At 35.0% G+C, this 18268-nt stretch overlaps 1 protein-coding gene across 5 annotated transcripts in view; it reads right to left on the reverse strand.

The window, feature by feature from the left end:
- The window catches only part of WDPCP (WD repeat containing planar cell polarity effector), a 518809-nt gene that overhangs the window by 164278 nt on the left and 336263 nt on the right, over positions 1-18268 (reverse strand). For 3 of the 5 annotated variants that reach the window (XM_032653049.1, XM_032653048.1, XM_032653047.1), the window contains 2 exons: positions 17950-18013; positions 5537-5623 (listed from right to left, as the gene is read on the reverse strand). In XM_032653049.1, coding sequence (XP_032508940.1) covers positions 5537-5623; positions 17950-18013 — 151 coding nt within the window. The remainder of the gene's footprint in view (positions 1-5536; positions 5624-17949; positions 18014-18268) is intronic. The other 2 variants (XM_032653051.1, XM_032653050.1) reach the window with 1 other exon arrangement.

Genomic DNA, 18268 nt, shown 5'->3' on the forward strand with positions numbered 1-18268 from the left:
ACGTTGGACCTGGTTGATCCTGAGATACAACTACCTTTTAGATTTTTTAAAATAAATACTTCTGGAGATAACAGAGAAATCTGAACATCAATTGGATTTGATGATATTAAGAAACTAAGGGGAGAGACTTCCCTGGTGGTCCAGTGGTTAAGAATCTGCCCTGCAATGCAGTGGATGCCAGTTCCATCCCTGGTTGGGGAACTAGGATCCCACATGCCACAGGGCAGCTAAGCCTGCGCGCCACAACTAGAGAGCCTGCATGCTGCAACGAGAGAGCCGACGCACTCTGGAGCTCGCACACCACAACTACAGAGCCCACTCACTCTGGAGCCCATGAGCCACAACTACTAAGCCTGCGTGCCACAACTAGAGAGAAGCCTGTGTACCGCAACAAAAGATCCCGCGTGCTGCACCTAAGACCTGATGCAGCCAATAAATAAATAAGAAACTAAGAGGAATTTCTTTAGATTTAATAATAGTATTGTGATGATGTTTCTTTAAAAAAACCAACAGAACTACTCTTTCAGCGATATATAATGAAGCATTTAAAGTAAAATAATACGTTGCTTCAAAATAATCCAAAATGGGATGTAGGGTGGTTGGAAATATAAATGAAAACTGTTTGGTCATGTATAGGTACTTGTTGAAGTTAGGTGATTGGTATATGGCAGTTCATTATTTTATTCCCTCTGTTTTTTATCCATGATAAAAATAAATTGAAAACAAAATTAATAGTATCCTCCCTTTAAAAACAAATTTCCTTTGCCATAATTATGTCCTTTTCAATCCTAGTTTGTGTGTGTGTGTGTTTGTCTTCTTTTTCTATGCCTTGATGATATTTTTCTAAACTATTATCTTACAGGTCTTTTCTAGAAAATGGCTTTGATTTTATTGAGAAACTCTACTTTAAAAAATTTAATTCTTTTATCTTCATTAATTTCATTTCTCTACATTCTTTGGATTTGTCTTTGTTCTCTTGAGATGAAAGCACAGGTCATTTATTTTCAATCTTTTTAAAAAAATAATAAATTTAAGGCTATGAAATTTCTTCTGAGTATTACTGCTTTGGCTGCAAGCCACAGACCTTGAAATTTTCATTGTCATTAAGTTATAAGTTTATAATTTCCACTTTGAGATCACCTTTAGCCAAAGAGTTATTAATAAGTATGTTGTTAAATTTGGGGGCACATGTTATTTTTTATCAGGGTGATCTTTTTTTAAAAAAATTTAATTAATTTATTTTTGGCTGCATTGGGTCTTCACTGCTGTGCACGGGCCTTCTCTAGTTGTGGTGAACGGGGGCTACTCTTTGTTGTGGTGCACAGGCTTCTCATTGCAGTAGCTTCTCTTGTTGTGGAGCATGGGCTCTAGGCACGTGGGCTCAGTAGCTGTGACTTGTAGGCTCTAGAGTGCAGGCCCAGTAGTTGTGGCGCACAGGCTTAGTTGCTCTGTGGCATGTGGGATCTTCCCGGACCAGGGCACGAACCCGTGTCCCCTGCATCGGCAGGCGGACTGTCAACCACTGCGCCACCTGGGAAGCCCTGGCAGGTGGATTCTTAACCACTGCGCCACCAGGGAAGTCCTGGGGTGATCTTTTTGTAGTTAATTTTTACTTTTACTGCACAGAAGTCACTGAATATGGTTTCTGTGGTAGAAATATTTGGAATATGTTGATATTTCCTTGGTGGCTTAGATATGATTATTTTAAATGACTTTATTAATAATATGCATTCTTTAATATGTTTAATAATATGTTTATTAAACGTATCTTCATTAGGTCAAGTTTTCTAATTATGTTATTAAAATCCTTAATATCCTTACTGTCTTTTTCCTTCTCAGTGTATGGTTTTCAGAGAAGGGTGGGCTAACATCCTGCACTTTGTGGATTTTTCAACTTTTCCTTGAAGGTTTTTTTTTTTTAAGAATATATTTTGGAGCTCTGTAGTTAAATGAATAGTGCTATCTCTATTTGATGGGTTATTTCTATGATTATCAACTATGTTATTATAAAGGATCTCTCTGTATTAGTTATCAATTGCTGTACAACAAATTACCCCCAAAGTTAGTAGCTCAAAACAATAAACATCAATTATACCATAATTTCTGAGGGTCAGGAATCCAAGAAGACTTAACTGGGCAATTTGGACTCAGGGTCTCTCATGAGGTTGCAGTCAAGATGTTGGCCAGAGGGGCAGTCATCTGAAAGTTTGTGTATGAAGGCCCTGCTTCTAGATGGCTCATTCACATGGCTGGCAAATGCAGTTCCTTACCGGCCATTCATCAGACGCATCTGTATCTCACTGCATACAGATGCAGGCCTCTCCATAGGGCCTCTCCATAGGGCTGCTTGAATGTCCTCATGACATGGCAGCTGGCTTCCCCCAGAGCAAGTGATCAGAGAGAAAGGGGCAAAAAGGAAGCCACAACACATTTTATTACCTAGTTTCAGAAGTCACACTTCATAGCTGAAGTTAGTTACTACGTCCAGATCACATTCAAGGGCATGAGAGGATAAGGCACCACCTTTCGAAAAGAGGAGTATCTGGGGCTTCCCTGGTGGCGCAGTGGTTGAGAATCTGCCTGCTGATGCAGGAGACACCGGTTCGAGTCATGGTCTGGGAGGATCCCACATGCCACAGAGCGGCTGGGCCCGTGAGCCACAACTACTGAGCCTGCGCATCTGGAGCCTGTGCTCCGCAACGAGAGGCCGCAATAGTGAGTGGCCCCCGCTCGCCACAACTAGAGAAAGCCCTCACACAGAAACGAAGACCCAACACAGCCAAAAATAAATAAATAAATTAAAAAAAAAAAGTATCAAAGAATTTGAGCACATGCTTTAAAAGTACCTCACCTTCTTTTTCCCTTTTAATACTTTTGTCTTCAGATATTTTCTTCTGACAGTTGGTTTTGGAAGCATTTATTATATATATTTTTCCATTTGAACCATGTTATTTTGGGTTTGGAATGTTTTATATATGCAGCACATACCTGGATATTTAAAAATCCAATGTTGTGGTCTCTGATTTTCAGTAGGTGAATTTAATTCATTGACATTATAATTACTGATGCTTAGACATTCTTGCCAGCTTATTTTTTACTTTCTATTTGCCATACCCTTATTTATTTCCTTTTGATTATTTCCTATTTGTTCTGTAATAATTTATCAAGTCTTCTTTTCTGTGTTTTTATTTACTGATTCTAAAGTTACGCCATTTGTATTGGTCTGTTAGGGCTGCCGTAAGAAAATACCAAAGGCTGGGCACATTAAACAAGAGAAATACTATTTTCTCACAGTTCAGGAGGCTGGAAGTTCAAGATGAAGCTGCTGACAGGTTTGGTTTCTCCTGAGGCCTCTCTCATTGGCTTGCAGGTGACCACCTTCTTGCTGGATTTGCCTCTGTGCACATGCATCCCTGTTGTCTCTTCCTCTTCTTACAAATACACCAGTCATATTGGATTAGGGCTCCACCTCCACGACCTCACTTAACCTTAACTGTATCTTTAAAGGCCTCACTTCCAAATACAGTCACATTAGGGGTTACAGCTTCAACATATCAATTTGGAAAGACAGGGGGACACAATTCAGTTCATAAAATCACCCTTCATATTTTTCTGGTGAATATTCTTAAATTCTTAACATACTCACATCACCTTATTTTTCTAACAATACCTGGGGTTTATCAGTATTTACTTACTTTGACTTCTCCACTCACCCACCTTGCTACAACCTGATTATTCACCCTTGCTATCCCAGGAACATTTTTCTGATTCCTAGTATCCCCTTTCCCAGGGCATGGAGAACTTTTGGTGCTTCTTTCAACTTTGGGAGCCATCTTATCTGGACATTTAGGTTTCTGCTTTCTTTTTTCAATCTTATTTTGTGTGTTTTACAATTTTCAGTGGATTCCTCACAGCTTCCGGTCTCTTATGTATTCTTGATTTGAATTCCAGTTATAAATTTTAACCACACACACATATGTTCCATCATTTATAGAGATGTGGCACAGGAGGGAGAAGTTGATGTATACACTCAATCCAGTGTCTTAAAACAGAAGAGGTACATTTCATTTATAGAGTAATTCTTCAGAGTAGAGACTTCTGACTGGGAAAATTTAAACTTGGAAATCCAAGACAGGTTTGAGTCAATAGAGGTCAGAAAATGCTATATTCATAATATTGTATATAATTATAATGTATATAGTAAATGTCAATTCTTGCTTCAGAAGTTTGCAGGTATAAAACTCTTCTAAATAAAAACAGTGCCAAAGAAGCTATTTTATGTCAACTTGATCACTAATTAAGTGCCTAGGAGTGGCAGATGTAAGCTACGCTATAGAAATAATGCCAACGGAAGACAAACTACGCAATAGTATCATGCCAAGGGAAGGCACAGATGGCTGGAGAGCAGCAGCTATAGGTCTTTTTATAGCATTATCAAATAGCACACTTGACATTCCAACTGGTCCTGTGCCAATGGCCAAGGTAATTAGGGATGTCAACATGAGAAAGTTCAGAAGGCACAGTCATCCTCATGCCATCCATATGGGGCCAGAGAAGCAATCTTGGGTAGTAAATGACTGTCTTTTATGCCACAGTAATAATTAAGTTGGAGAGGTCACTTGAATTTTGAAAAGCAGAATAAGGTCCCAAAGACACAGAATTAAAAGTATTTCTGTGACCAACAAAAATAGACTTCAAAACCACACAGCTTCTACTTAGAGAAACAATGTCTAGAGCTGTGACAATAGTGAAAATTTAAAATATTCTCAGTTTAGAAAAGTTTCAAGTACAGTACAAAGATCTTTTTTTTCTGAATTATTGGAGAGTAAGTTGCCAACACACTCTTGAATACATTAGTGTTTAATTTCCTATAAATTTAGATATTCTCCTACATAACCACAATCAAATCATGAAATTAACATAGATAACGTTACTCCCACTTAATCACTGAAATTTCACCAATTGTTCCAGTAACAATTCACAGCACACAGCACACAGATCCGTTTCTTGATAGATTTAGTTGGTATGTATCTTTAGTCTCCTTATTTAGTATAAAATAGTTCTTCAGTCTTTTCACTGATGTGAACTTGGAATTTTTGAAGAGTATAGGCTAGTTATTAGAATGTCCCTTAATTTGGGTTCAATTGGTATTTCCTCATGATTAGATCCAGATTTTGCACTTTTTTTTGCAGGAAAGCCACAGAAGGGCTGTTGTGTTCTTATAACAATATATAAGGTAGCAAATTATTTTTATTTGCTCCATTTTGATCATTTGATTAACATGGTGTCTACCAGCCTTCTCCACTGTAAAGTAACTTTTTCCTTTTGTAAATAATACATATTTTGTGGGGAAATATTTTGAGACTATGTAAATAATATCCTGTATCTCATGAAACTTTCTCTCACAGTTACAGCATTCATTAATGACTGTTGCCTTATTCAACTATTACTATGATGTTTGCCAAATTGTGATTTTCTTTTCATTTTATCATTCCTTTTATATTTATTAAATGGCTTTCTTTATTTGTGTACTTACTTGTATCAGTATGGAGTCAGGGTGCCTCATTTTATGTAATGGATTACAGGTATACTCTGGAGATATTGTGGGTTCAGCTCCAGACCACTGCAATAAAGTGAATATTACAATAAAGCAAGTCACAAGAATGTTTTGGTTTCCTACTGCATATAAAATTTATGTTTACACCATACTGTAGTCTATTGAGTGTGCAGTAGCATTAGGTCTTAAAAAACATTGTACATACCTTAATTTTAAAATGCCTTACTGCTAAAAAAGAAAATGCTAACCATGATCTGAGTCTTCAGTGAGTTGTGGTAGTAACATCAAAAATTACTGTTCACATATCACCGTAACAAATATAATAATAATGAAAAAGTTTGAAACATTGCAAGAATTACCAAAATGTGACACAAAGCCATGAAATGAGCAAATGCTGTTGGAAAAATGGTGTGTGTGATAGACTTGCCTGAGGTAGGGTTGCAACAAACTTTTAATTTGTAAAAAATGCAGTATCTGTAAAGCACAATAAAGTGGAGGTGCAATATAATGAGGTACGTCTGTATAATCATCCCATACATTTTGATATGTTCATTAAAATTCAATTAAAAATATTTCCAAGTTTCTCTTGTGATTTCTTTGATCCATGAGACTTTCAGAGAAGCGCTGTTTAATATGCAAATAGTTGGGAACTGTAAATATATGAATGTTATTGACTTGTAATTTAATTCCTTTGGTGTCATATTTCAGTCTACTAAAGTGTATTGTGCCTTATTTTATGGACCAGCAGATAGTCTGTTTAGTGAATATTCCACATACATTTGAAAAGAACGTGCATTCTAAAGTTGTTGGATGTGGATTCAAAAACTGTCAGGTTTAAGTTGGTTAAAAGGTTCACTAATCTTTATGGATTTTTTTTTTTTTTTTTACTACTTGTTCTGTGAATTACTGCATTTGTCTATTTCTCTTTTTTGCTGTCAGCTTTTGCTTCACATATTTGAAACTCAGTTATTTTGTACATAAACATTTAGAATTATGTCTTTCTGCTGAACTTTCATTATCACAAGTGTCCTTCTTTGTCTCTAGTAATACTTCCTTTGTCCTGAAGTCTAATTTGTCTGATACCTTACTGTTTGCATGGTACATCTTTTTAATTTCAATTTATTGTGTCATAATAACTGAAGTGTTTCTCTTATACACAGAATATAATTAGGTCTTGCTTTTTATCCAGTTACACAATCTTGGACTAAAAAAAAATTTCAATCTCTGCTTTTTAATTGTAGTGTGCAGTTAATTTGAATTTAATGTAATTATAAATGTTTGGGTTTAAGTATACCATCTTGCTTATTTGTTTTCTGTTTGTTCTCCTGTACTCCCCTCTTTTGGGTTGAGTATTTTTTATGTATTTTTAAATTTCCTCTATTGACTTTTTAAAGTTGCATATCTATTTAAATTTTTAAGAAAATCCTTTCGGCACTACAATATGCAATCTTAATCTATCACAGTCTACTTAGAATTAATATTATACCACTTCAGGTAAAAGGTACGAACGTTACAGCAGTATAATTTCATTTATCCCAAACCCCCGTGATGTTAGTGTCATTCATTTCATATCTACATAGGTTATAAACACCACAATGTATTGTTGGTATTTTCCTCTAAACAGTTATCTTTTAAAGAAATTTTGGCATGAGGAAAAAATACTTTTATTATTAATCCACGTTTACCATTTCCAGAGCTCTTTATTCTTTTATGTATATCCACATTTGGCATCATATTTGTTCTGCCTGAAGAATATCCTTTAATTCTTCTTATGGTGCAGGTCTGTTTGTGCTGAGTTGTCTCAGCTTTCATTTATTCAAAAGTGTCTTTATTTCATTCTCATTTTATGGTAATTTTCACTAGATATAAAATTTTGTGTTGAGAGTTTTGAATTTTTCAGTACATTAAAGATGTTGTTCCATTATCTTTTGGTATCATTGCTTCTGATGAGAAGTCAGCGATAATTCCTATTAGTTGCTCATCATTTTATGTAATTTTTTTTTTCTGGGTATTTTAAAGACTTTTCTCTTCATCATTGGTTTCAATAGTCTGGATATGCTGTGCCAAGATGTTGTGTGCCTGGGTAAAGCTTTCTTCTATCTAGAGTTCACTGAGCTTCTTGGATCTGTAGACTGATGTTTTCCACCAATTACATGTATTTTAGAGCACTTGACTTTGTCTCACATGTTAGTTCTTGTTCATTTTTTGCAATATTTTTCTTTCTTTTATTCAAATTAGATGATCTCTATTGAACTATCCTCAAAGTCACTAATCCTTTATTATACAGTGTCTATTATTTTTCTAAGTAGAATTTTTGATTTCAGATTTCATATTTTTCATCTCTAGAATTCTTCCCCCCATGGTTTTTAATAGTTTCTATGTCTCTGCTAAGAATCCCTATATATTCAGTCATTATGTTCTTCTTTTCTTTTAAAATCCTTGAACATATTTATAATAGCTGCTCCAAAGTGTTTGTCTACTCATTTCAACATCTGGGTCATCTCAGCGTCTGTTACTATTAGCTTCTCTTTCTCTTCATAATACATCACATTTCCCTGCTTCTTCACACACCTAGTAATGTGCGACATTGTTTATGCTCGACATTGTGGATGTCACATTTCAGGGAGTTTGGATTATATTGTCCTTCTTTAAAGGATACTGAGTTTTGTACTGGCAAGGCACTAAATATGCGGTAGATTCTTTTGATCCTGTCAAATTGGTTTTATGATATTTAAAGGCAGATCTATTTCAGTTTTGTAAATAGTCTTAGTATGTGGTCCTTATTCTTACAGCATGGCATTTCTGAGGTTTCATATAAATGCTCAGTGAGGTTGCTTCACTTTGGCTGAACCAGAATTAAAGCATGTCTCAGCACTCTGCAGCCTCTCCATTCACTCTCATTGTCACAGCAGAGGCTCTTTGATAGGCCTTGTCTACTTGCAGCCTACTCTCCCATCAAGGACCCAAAGGGAACCACCATGAAGACTTCTGGGTCCCCACTCTTCACAGATTCTTCACAGAATCTTCACAGATTCTCCCTTTCTGGTATCTTGCCCCACAAACTTTAGACCCCTCATCATCCCTGAATTCTGAACTCTTATCTCTGGCTCTTCAGCTGAGTGATATCACTGGTCTCTGCTCTGGAAGTTGTATACAGGGCTCATCTGTGTATTCTCCATTTTTTGAGGAATCATGGTCCTGCTGTCCTTATTGTCCACTGCCTAAATACAGTTGTCTCATATATTTTGTCCAGTTTCACAGTAGGAGGGCAAGTCTGAAAACCAATGTCTCCATTGGCTGGAAGTGGAAGATTCCCCCTTCCCTTACCTCACCAGTAATATTTTAAAACAGTTGAGCCAATATTAATTATATCATGATTTCTCTTTGTTTGGGTTTTAGTAAGAAATAGCCTTGAACTATAGGGACCAATGAGAAGCTGATGCTTTTCTAAAGGACAAGAGATTGGGGATGGACACAAAAAGTGTTACACCTGTCCAGTTCACATGACACTCTACGATACAACTCTTCTTTGTGTCTCCCAAGATGCAGATGGGTTCTCAAAGAGTAGATTCATAGTTCTGGAAGATCTATCAACATGATGACTAGCATAAACCACATCTACCTGAAAGAAAATCATGCCTAAACATGTGAAAATGTTCTTACCTGGAGACATGAATGAGAAAATAGGGAAATAGGCAATTGGTGCTACTTTTCTGTGATCCATTTCATATTCACTGCACACAACAGATGCTTCCCTTTTACTACAGACAAACTTTAAGAGCACTTAATTTGGATGAATCATCTCCCCAATAAGCTGGGGTTCTGTAAATCGTTCAAGCAAGATCAGATTGTCATGTAGATTGTCATTCTACAATAAGCAGTCTTGCTGAAATCTTTGTGCATTTTCATAAAAAATAAAAGGGAAACAATAGCTTTCTTAGACTTAGTTATGGGTAGTTATCAAGTCACAAATTGCTAACTTTTGGAGAACTTCCAAATCTTTTGTTTATATAAGCAGTTTGGTATAATTGGAAATGACATGGAGTTTAGAGTCAAACACATCTGAGTTTGAATCATGATTTTCAGTTTTCCTTATCAGTTTTGTCAACTATAAAATAGGTATAATAATTCTATTAGTTAGGATTATTATGAAAATTAAATAAGATAACATGTAAAGCCTCTGGCATAATGCCTGGCACTTTGCAGATGATTAAGAAAAGTTAACTTCTTTAATTTTTTGAGCTGTAATGATTTTGTTCCTGATAATCATAAAGCACTTGCATGCCCTCAAGCAAGACAGACTATAAATTTAAGCAGGCATAATCACAAATATCTCCTACTGTTATCAAAGGAGAGACTTGCATTATTAATCCTACAAGATTAAAACAATTCTTGAACTTGAAGAGCTGTAAATTTTTTTTTTACTTTCTTGAAAATGAGTTAAAATAGGAAAAAATTAGGTTCTTCTCTTTAGTTCTTTTACTTTAATTGAGTGATAAACCCTAGTATGCAGTATTTTATAAAATTTCATTTGATCCATTTGGGGCATAAAATTGATGACATGTTATGCTTAAAAGTAGAATTTGTCACATTTAAGGCTCTTAGTGATTAATAGTTCAAACATAATAGCACACTGCAGGGAGTTATACAGAATTGGAAAGCAGCTAGTGCCAAGTTTAACACTTCACTCACCTTCCAAAAATATACTGCAGAACTTCTGATTCCAGTTATCCAGATAAGGATATAAAAGAGAATACTCTTACTGAGAATGACTAGAACAGCTGGATAAAATAATTTCTAAAATTCTGTTTGAAGACACTGGAGACCTACCAAGACAGTGAGTATCTGAAAGACCCAAGTTCCTAGACAAAAGCAAAGCCCAGAGAGGTATAAGCCTGATGTTTGGTGCTGCTTTTGCTTTCAAAGCATTTGCCAATTTGTAATTGGTGGCCAAGAGCCTTGAGAAACTGCGCAGAAAGTAGTGTTTGAAAAGTTGAGAAACTGCACAGAGCTTTAGGTAGAGTTTCAGGTACTGGGCTAAAAGTACAAAGTTATACTTCAGAGATTGCTGAGGCAGAGCTTTCAGCTGGGACTCCTGAAGGGCTACATTCTTGGTAAGTATAAAGTGGAAATAAACCACCTCTCAGACTGAAATTCAGCTTCAAATAAACTCAACTCCAGAATAGATTAAAATGTTGTTTAACCTTTACCCTAATTATTTGCCAGAAACAAAAATAAATTCTTTCTGGAGGAAAATAACATCATATACAGCCTCAAATTATGACTAAATTTTAAATATCTTATGTCCAAAATGCAATTTAAAAAAGGAAAGAGATAAGACTAAATGACCCCCAAACAACAGGAACAATAAAAAGGCCTACCAAAAAGACATTAGTCAAGAGGAAAAAAATACGCTAATGAAAGAGAAGAATGGAATATAGTTAATACTAAGAAGGCCAAGGATGGTTAAAGGACATAGAATAAGTCAGACATACAGAAAAGAAACAGTTTTACTCTTATTTATATTATACTTCAATTAAATGTTCCAATTAAAAGACAAAGCTTGTGAGAGTTGATTATAAATATCCAACTCTATATTGCTTACAAGAGATACAACTTAAATATAAGGAAACATGGATTATGATTTATGAAGGATATAAGCAAACACAAACCAAAATAAAGCTGGTGGAGGTATACTTTGAGATATGAAGTAGGTTTTAAGGCAAACATTTCTAAAAAATAGAAGAATGTTTTATAATGATAAAGGTGCAATATACCAAGAAAATATAACAGTTCTAAACTGGCATGCACCTAACTACACAGCCTTAAAACAAATAAAATAACAAAAAAGGCAAACAGAACCACAATCACAGTGGAAATTTTTAATACATCAGTCTGAGTGAAGATATAGAAGAATTGAACAACATGACTAACAAACTTGATTTTATATAGCATACTGTACCCAACAACTGTAAACTGTAGAGTACATATTCTTCTCAATGAACATGGAAACTTCACTATTGACCATATAATGAGCCATAAAGAAAGTTTCAACAAATTTCAAAGGGTTGACATAATACAGTAGGTTAAGGGGTGTGTGTGTGTTGTTTGAGATTAGTTGAAATTTAAAGAAACCATGGGCAAAGAAGAATTCACAACAGAAATGTTAGAAATATTTTGAGCTGAATGATAATGAAAAATATGACATAAAGTGTCAGAACACAAAGCTATGCTTGAATGGAAATTATCCCCTTGAATGCATACATTGGAAAATAAAGCCTAAAAGAATCCATGATTTAAGCATCTATCACAAGAAGTTAGAATAAGAACAACACATTTAAACAAAGTTGGAAGACTTATGCTACTGGATATAAATACTTAAAAAGGACAATAATTAAGACTGGTCTTGGTACAGGGATACAGACTTAAACGTATATATGGGAACCTGATTTATGACAAAGGTGGCCATGTAAAGCACTAAGCAAAGGACAGTCTTGTTAATAAACAGTCATAGGTCAACTGGATATGTGTGTGTGTGTGTGTGTGTGTGTGTGTGTGACAGAAATTAACTTTGAGCCATACCTAGGTGGATCATAGGTTTGATTGTTAACATTAAAATAATAAAACTTTTAGAAGATTAAAAAAGGAGAATATTTTCAAGACCTTGGGATAATAAAAGATTTTAAAAACAATACAGAAAGAGCACTAACCAGCCTCTAGCAATTACCCTTCTGCTCTTTATTTCTATGAAATCAGCTTTTTTCTTTTTAAGATTCCAGATATAACTGATACCACACAGTATTTGTCCTTCTCTATCTGGCTTATTTCACTTAGCATAATGCCCTCCAGGTTCATCCATGTTATAGAAAATGGCAAGATCTCCTTCATATTTTGGCTGAACAATATTCCATAGTGTGTGTGTGTGTGTGTATGTATGTATGTATGTGTATATATATGTATGTATATATATATCTTTCTATGTATTATATTTTCTTCATCCACTCATGTCAGTGGACATATAACTTGCGTCCAGATTTTGGCTCTTGTGAGTAATGCTGCAGTGGACATGGGAGTACATATATCTCTTTAAGATATTGATTTTGTTACCTCTGGATATGTACCCAGAAGTGGGAATACCGGATCATATGGTAGTTCTATTTTTAATTTTTTGAGGAACTTCCATATTGTTTTCCATAATGGCTGTATCAATTTACAGTCCCACCAACAGTACAAGGGTTCCCTTTTCTCCACATCTTTGCCAACATTTTTTAATCTTATGTCTTTTTTGAAAAAAGCCATCCTAACAGGTGTGAGGTGATAGCTCACTGTGGTTTTGATTTGCGTTTCCCTGACGACTGCTGTATCTGTTGGCCATTTGTATGTCTTCTTTGGAAAAATATCTCTTCAGGTCCTTTGCACATTTTTAAATTGCATTATTTGAATTTTGGTATTGAGTTGTATGAGTTCATTACGTATTTTGGATATTTACTCCAGATCAGATATATGATTTGCAAATATTTTCTCCCATTCCATAGACTGCCTTTTCTTTTTCTTGTTTGTTTCCTTTGCTGGGCAGAAGCTTTTTGGTTTGATGTAGTCCTACATATTTATTTTAGCTTTTTTTGCCTTTGCTTTTGGTGTCTTATCCAAGAAATTACTGCCAAGACCAATGTCAAGTGGCTTTTTCTCAATGTTTTCTTCTAGGAGTTTTGTGCTTTCAGGTATTACATGTAAGTCTTTAACCCATTTTGAGTTAATTTTTGTGAGTGGTATAAGGTAATTTTTGTGAGTGGGCCCAGTTCCATTCTTTTGCATGTAGATATCCAGTTTTCCCACCACCATTTACTGAAGAGACTATCCTCTCCCCATTGTGTGTTCTTGGTGCCCCTGTCAAAAAGCAGTTGACAGTATATTCATGGGTTTACTTCTAGGCTCTCTATTCTGTTCCACTGGTCTATATGCCTGCTTTTATGTCAGTACCACCCATAAAATGGAATACAATGTAACCATTAAAGTAGTGATATAGGTCTATATTTATTTTTATGGAAAACTGTCACTATAACATTGATGAATGAAAAAAAACTAGTTATAAGGAAGTTTAGTACGTGTGTACATTTATAGAGGTATTTTAAAGGATGTTCATTTCTGGATAAGAAAATTTCAAGTGATTTTTTTTTTTTACTTTGTTCTTTATATTTTATGGTATTGTTTTTTATTATATTATTAATTACTCATAATCTAAATAGTTCATTTTCATCTAAGGGCTTACTGAATCATATTGATTTTGCTTACAAAATATCTTCTCTTTTATATTCATGTAATTCAGGCCGTTTCAGGTCTTCATTATTTCTTGCAATTGGCATGTAAAAACAATTGTTGCTCTCTCTTAATAGTAATGACACATAATATCTGTTTAGTACTTCCTAGTTTACAAAGTACTTCCAATACAGTATCTCCACTAAGATTCGAAAACAATCTCAAAATGGATTAAAGACATAAATGTGAGACCAGATACTATAAAACTCCTAAACAGGCAGAATACTTAAATCATGGCAATATATTTTTGGATCCATCTCCTAAAAGGAAAGGAAACAAAAGCAAAAATAAACAAGTGAGACCTAATTAAACTTAAAAGCTTTTGCACAGCAAACAAAACCATCCACAAAAGTGAAAACACAACCTACTAAATGGGAGAAAATATTTGCAAATGATGTGACCAATAAGGGGTTAATATTCATAATATATAAAAAGCTCATACAACTCAACATCAAAAAAACCAAACAACCTAATTACAAAATGGGCAGAACTGAATAGCCAGTTTTTTCAAAGAGGACATGCAGTTGGCCAACAGGCACATGAAAAGATGCTCAACATCACTAATCATCAGGGAAATGCAAATCAAAACCACAATGAGATACCACCTCACACCCGTCAGAATGGCTATCACCAAAAAGACCACAACATATGTTGGTGAGGATGTGGAGAAAAAGGAACCATCATACACTGTTGTTGAGAACATAAATTGGTACAGCCACTGTGAAAAACAGTATGGGATTTCCTCAAAAAACTTAAAATAGAACTACCAGCAATTCCACTCCTGGATATATATCCGAAAAAAACCCCAAAACCACTAAGTCAAAGAAGATACATGCACCTTAATGTTCATAGCAGCATTATTTATAATTGCCAAGGTATGGAAGCAACCTAAGTTTCCATCAACAGTTGAATGGATAAAGACGGTGTCTTATATATATACCTTGGAATACTACTCAGCCATAAATAAGAATGAAACTTTGCCATCTGCAGCAATATGGATGGACTTGGAGGACATTATGCTAAGTGAAGTAAGTCAGAGAAAGACAAATACTGTATGATATCATTTATATGTGGAATCTAAAAAATACAACTAGTGAATATAATAAAAAAGAAGCAGACTTACAGAGAACAAACTAGTGGTTACCAGTGGGGAGAGGGAAATAGGGAGGGGCGATATAGGAGTGAAGGGAAACAAAGGGTTATTATAGGATTACATGAAATCATCTGTGTGAAACTTAAAAATTATAAAGCACCACAGAATTCAAAGATGCTTTTATTCAATTAAAAAACCCAACCTATGGGTAGGTACTATATTATTATCGTCATTTATATACATTTTAAAAAACTCAAAAGTTACTGATCTTGAAGACAACTTATGACCCAAATTCCATGTATCTACCATTACACCTTCCCATTACACCTTGCTGATTTGGGGTAAGGATAAACCCAAACTCCTTAACATGGTCTGGATATAATAAAGAGTACAGTACATTTCCCAGAACTGAAAGAAAGCTGATGTAGCTGGAAAGCAGAGAGGTGAGAGCGGAGGGACCTTAGATGCCATATTAAGGAGTCAGAATTTATCCCAAAGGTGACGAGAAGCTGCTAAAGGGTTTTAAATAGAGGAGTGAAATTATAAATTATGATTTTTTTGACAAGGGGTCTGCAAACTTTTTTTGTAAAACACCAGATAGAAATATTTTAGGCTTTACAAGCTACATAGTCTCTTGCAACCACTCAACTCTGCCATCATAGAGTAAAGCAGTCATACACATTACATAAATCAGTTTGGCTGTGTTCCAGTAACATTTCACTTATGGACACTGACATTTGAATTTCACTATCATGTATTTTTAATATATATTTTAAAGTGTTTTGATACTATTTTGATTTTTTTCAGTGATTTAAAACTGTAAAAAGCCATTTTGGGGCTAGATTTGGCTGGCAGGCCATAGGTTGCTGACCCTAATTTTAGAAGATGTTCACTTAGGCTACAGTGTAAAGCAGACAAAGAGGTCCTTTCTGGCCCATTTCCTCAGGTCCAGTACCCACATCCTGACTTTTTAATATTCAAGGCCTATTGATATCATGCTATATGTCTTTTATCCTTCTATCTCTGATAGATGCTAATGCAAAAAGAATATTCTCAGGTTAACCATTATGCTTTTTTGGTGACCCCTTTGCATTCAATGTGGTCATATTTTTATTCTTTAAGGAAGAGATATCTTGGTGGGAGAAGATAATTTACATGTAGGAATAATCCTGTTTATTTAAAAAAATTTTAAATTCAAAGAGGTAATATTTCTCAGTATATAGGCTAGATGATAATTTAAATACTAATATGTGACCTATTAGAAAATATGATAAATTCTTTAGACAATTTCAATATGGAGCTTCAAATGTATACAGTAGAATCATGACCTTAAATGGAGCTTTAAGGCCTTAATGCTCTCTTAAGGCTCTTAATGCTTCCTGAAGGCAAATCTTGGGCTATAAATAAAGTTACATAGGAAGAATAAGGATGTAGCATTTTGATCACTTTTACAAATAAAAAGGAAAGTAAAACTATTTCTCTCATTCCCTTATTTTAGGTTTTTACCTTTTACTAGTAAATATCCTTATGGGTTAGGGTTAGGGTTAGCCTATCAGTAGAAAGCCTATTTGGCTTTAAACTAACATGGAGACTTTCTTTATATTGTTACTGCCTAACAGACTAAATGCTGAAACAGATATGATTTGAAAAAAAATTATAAGATGGCTTTGATGATTATTTATTAATTAATAGCCAAAGAAGCAAAAATTACAGAGCAATATAATAATACATTGAGAAAGAAAGTTTACCAGACACTAAATATTTAAATACTCATCTCTTCAGTTCTTTTCTTTGCTAGAAAAAAGACTGGGACTATAGACATAAAAAAAATAAAGAAATATGAAGAAAATCTACCTTTACTTGTGAGTAGTGTCAGAGGTGAGAAGGTGGAGATAAAGAGTGAAAGTCACTGGGGTCAGAAAATCTAAAAGGTGTTGTAATTAAATTTCTGACACTGTGATGTCTGCATGCATAGACTTTGGTGAAAATAATAAAATGTTCCCTTCATATACTAATATGCCTGATCAGTTTGACCTAACAAAATACAGATGACCAACAAAAGGCTCACACATGTGAAGTATGACCAATGAAAGCACAATTTAACTGAATGATGCAAAATTAGAATTTAAATAACAAATTCATTACAAAGTCATGAACCCATATTAATATCTAAAGCATCAAAGCTTAATTTAAACTACAAAATGTCTTCATTTGTGCAGAAGATTCAGGTAAAAGAGCCTTCCAGAAGTTTTTGTTGTTTTCAAGAAGCTTTTGCTTCATTGTTTCATTGACAACAGTGAAATCTCTGTGGAGCACACCACAATATGCTGGAAAACCAGGAACCCCACCTTTGTTTATCTGATCCCACTGGACGCTGTGGTGAAAGGTCTTATAAAATAAGAACCTGATACAGAGCACAAAGATCTGTAAGAAACTGGTTGATTTTACTGTTCTGTAGCTAATAAATGGAGGACTAAAGCATATTTGAATTTATATCCTCTTGGATCCACTTTGCACTGTGGATACTTTAAAAATACAAGTGAGAACATTCATAATATGTTACTTCTCACTAAAATTGAAGGGACAAACTGAGCACATTCACGATCTAGGAGACATGTTTTGCCCTGTGTCCTGGTTTCTGAAGCTGTACTTCTTTAGAGAATGGATTAGAAAGACATTTAAGCTTGTTAGATACAAAGGTGTCATCCCCTCACATCAACGTACATGAGGAGAAACGTTCAAGAATTATAAATTCTTAGAAAACTTAAAAAACCCTTTGGGTCTGGCAAGGAAAATGTCAAAAGAGACTAGATGGCTACTGACCAGTTTCATGAAGGCAGAGCTGCAAGCCAGGATGGAATAATACTTTCCCACCATGTGTCGAAGGCACAAATGACACTAATCCTTTTTAATGGTCACAAAAGCTGACAACTTACTCAGCCTTAGAACTGAAGGCACAAAATCATCTCTGGGAATGACTCACCATAAACAGGTCACGAGCACCAATGTCAACAGCTAACAGAAATGCCTTTTCAAATCTCTGGTACCTATAAGGTAGAAAAGAAATGTTATATGCTGTGAACAAAACTACAGAAGAGGAGAGATCAGTTTGTTTAATTTACTTATGTGTTACTGTTTTTATTCTGATACGAAAAATATTCTCAAAGAGGAGGGACTTTGCCTGCTGGGATCTTCCCTATGTGAACTCTTATTGTACTTAGGAGGAGCTGAGGCACACAGCCCTGTGGAGGTGTTCAGTGCAACTTTCAAAGATAAACATAACCAGATTAGGTGCTGCTGAA

This window comes from Phocoena sinus, chromosome 13 (genome assembly GCF_008692025.1).
Source record: "Phocoena sinus isolate mPhoSin1 chromosome 13, mPhoSin1.pri, whole genome shotgun sequence".
Classification (NCBI taxonomy): Eukaryota; Metazoa; Chordata; class Mammalia; order Artiodactyla; family Phocoenidae; genus Phocoena; species Phocoena sinus.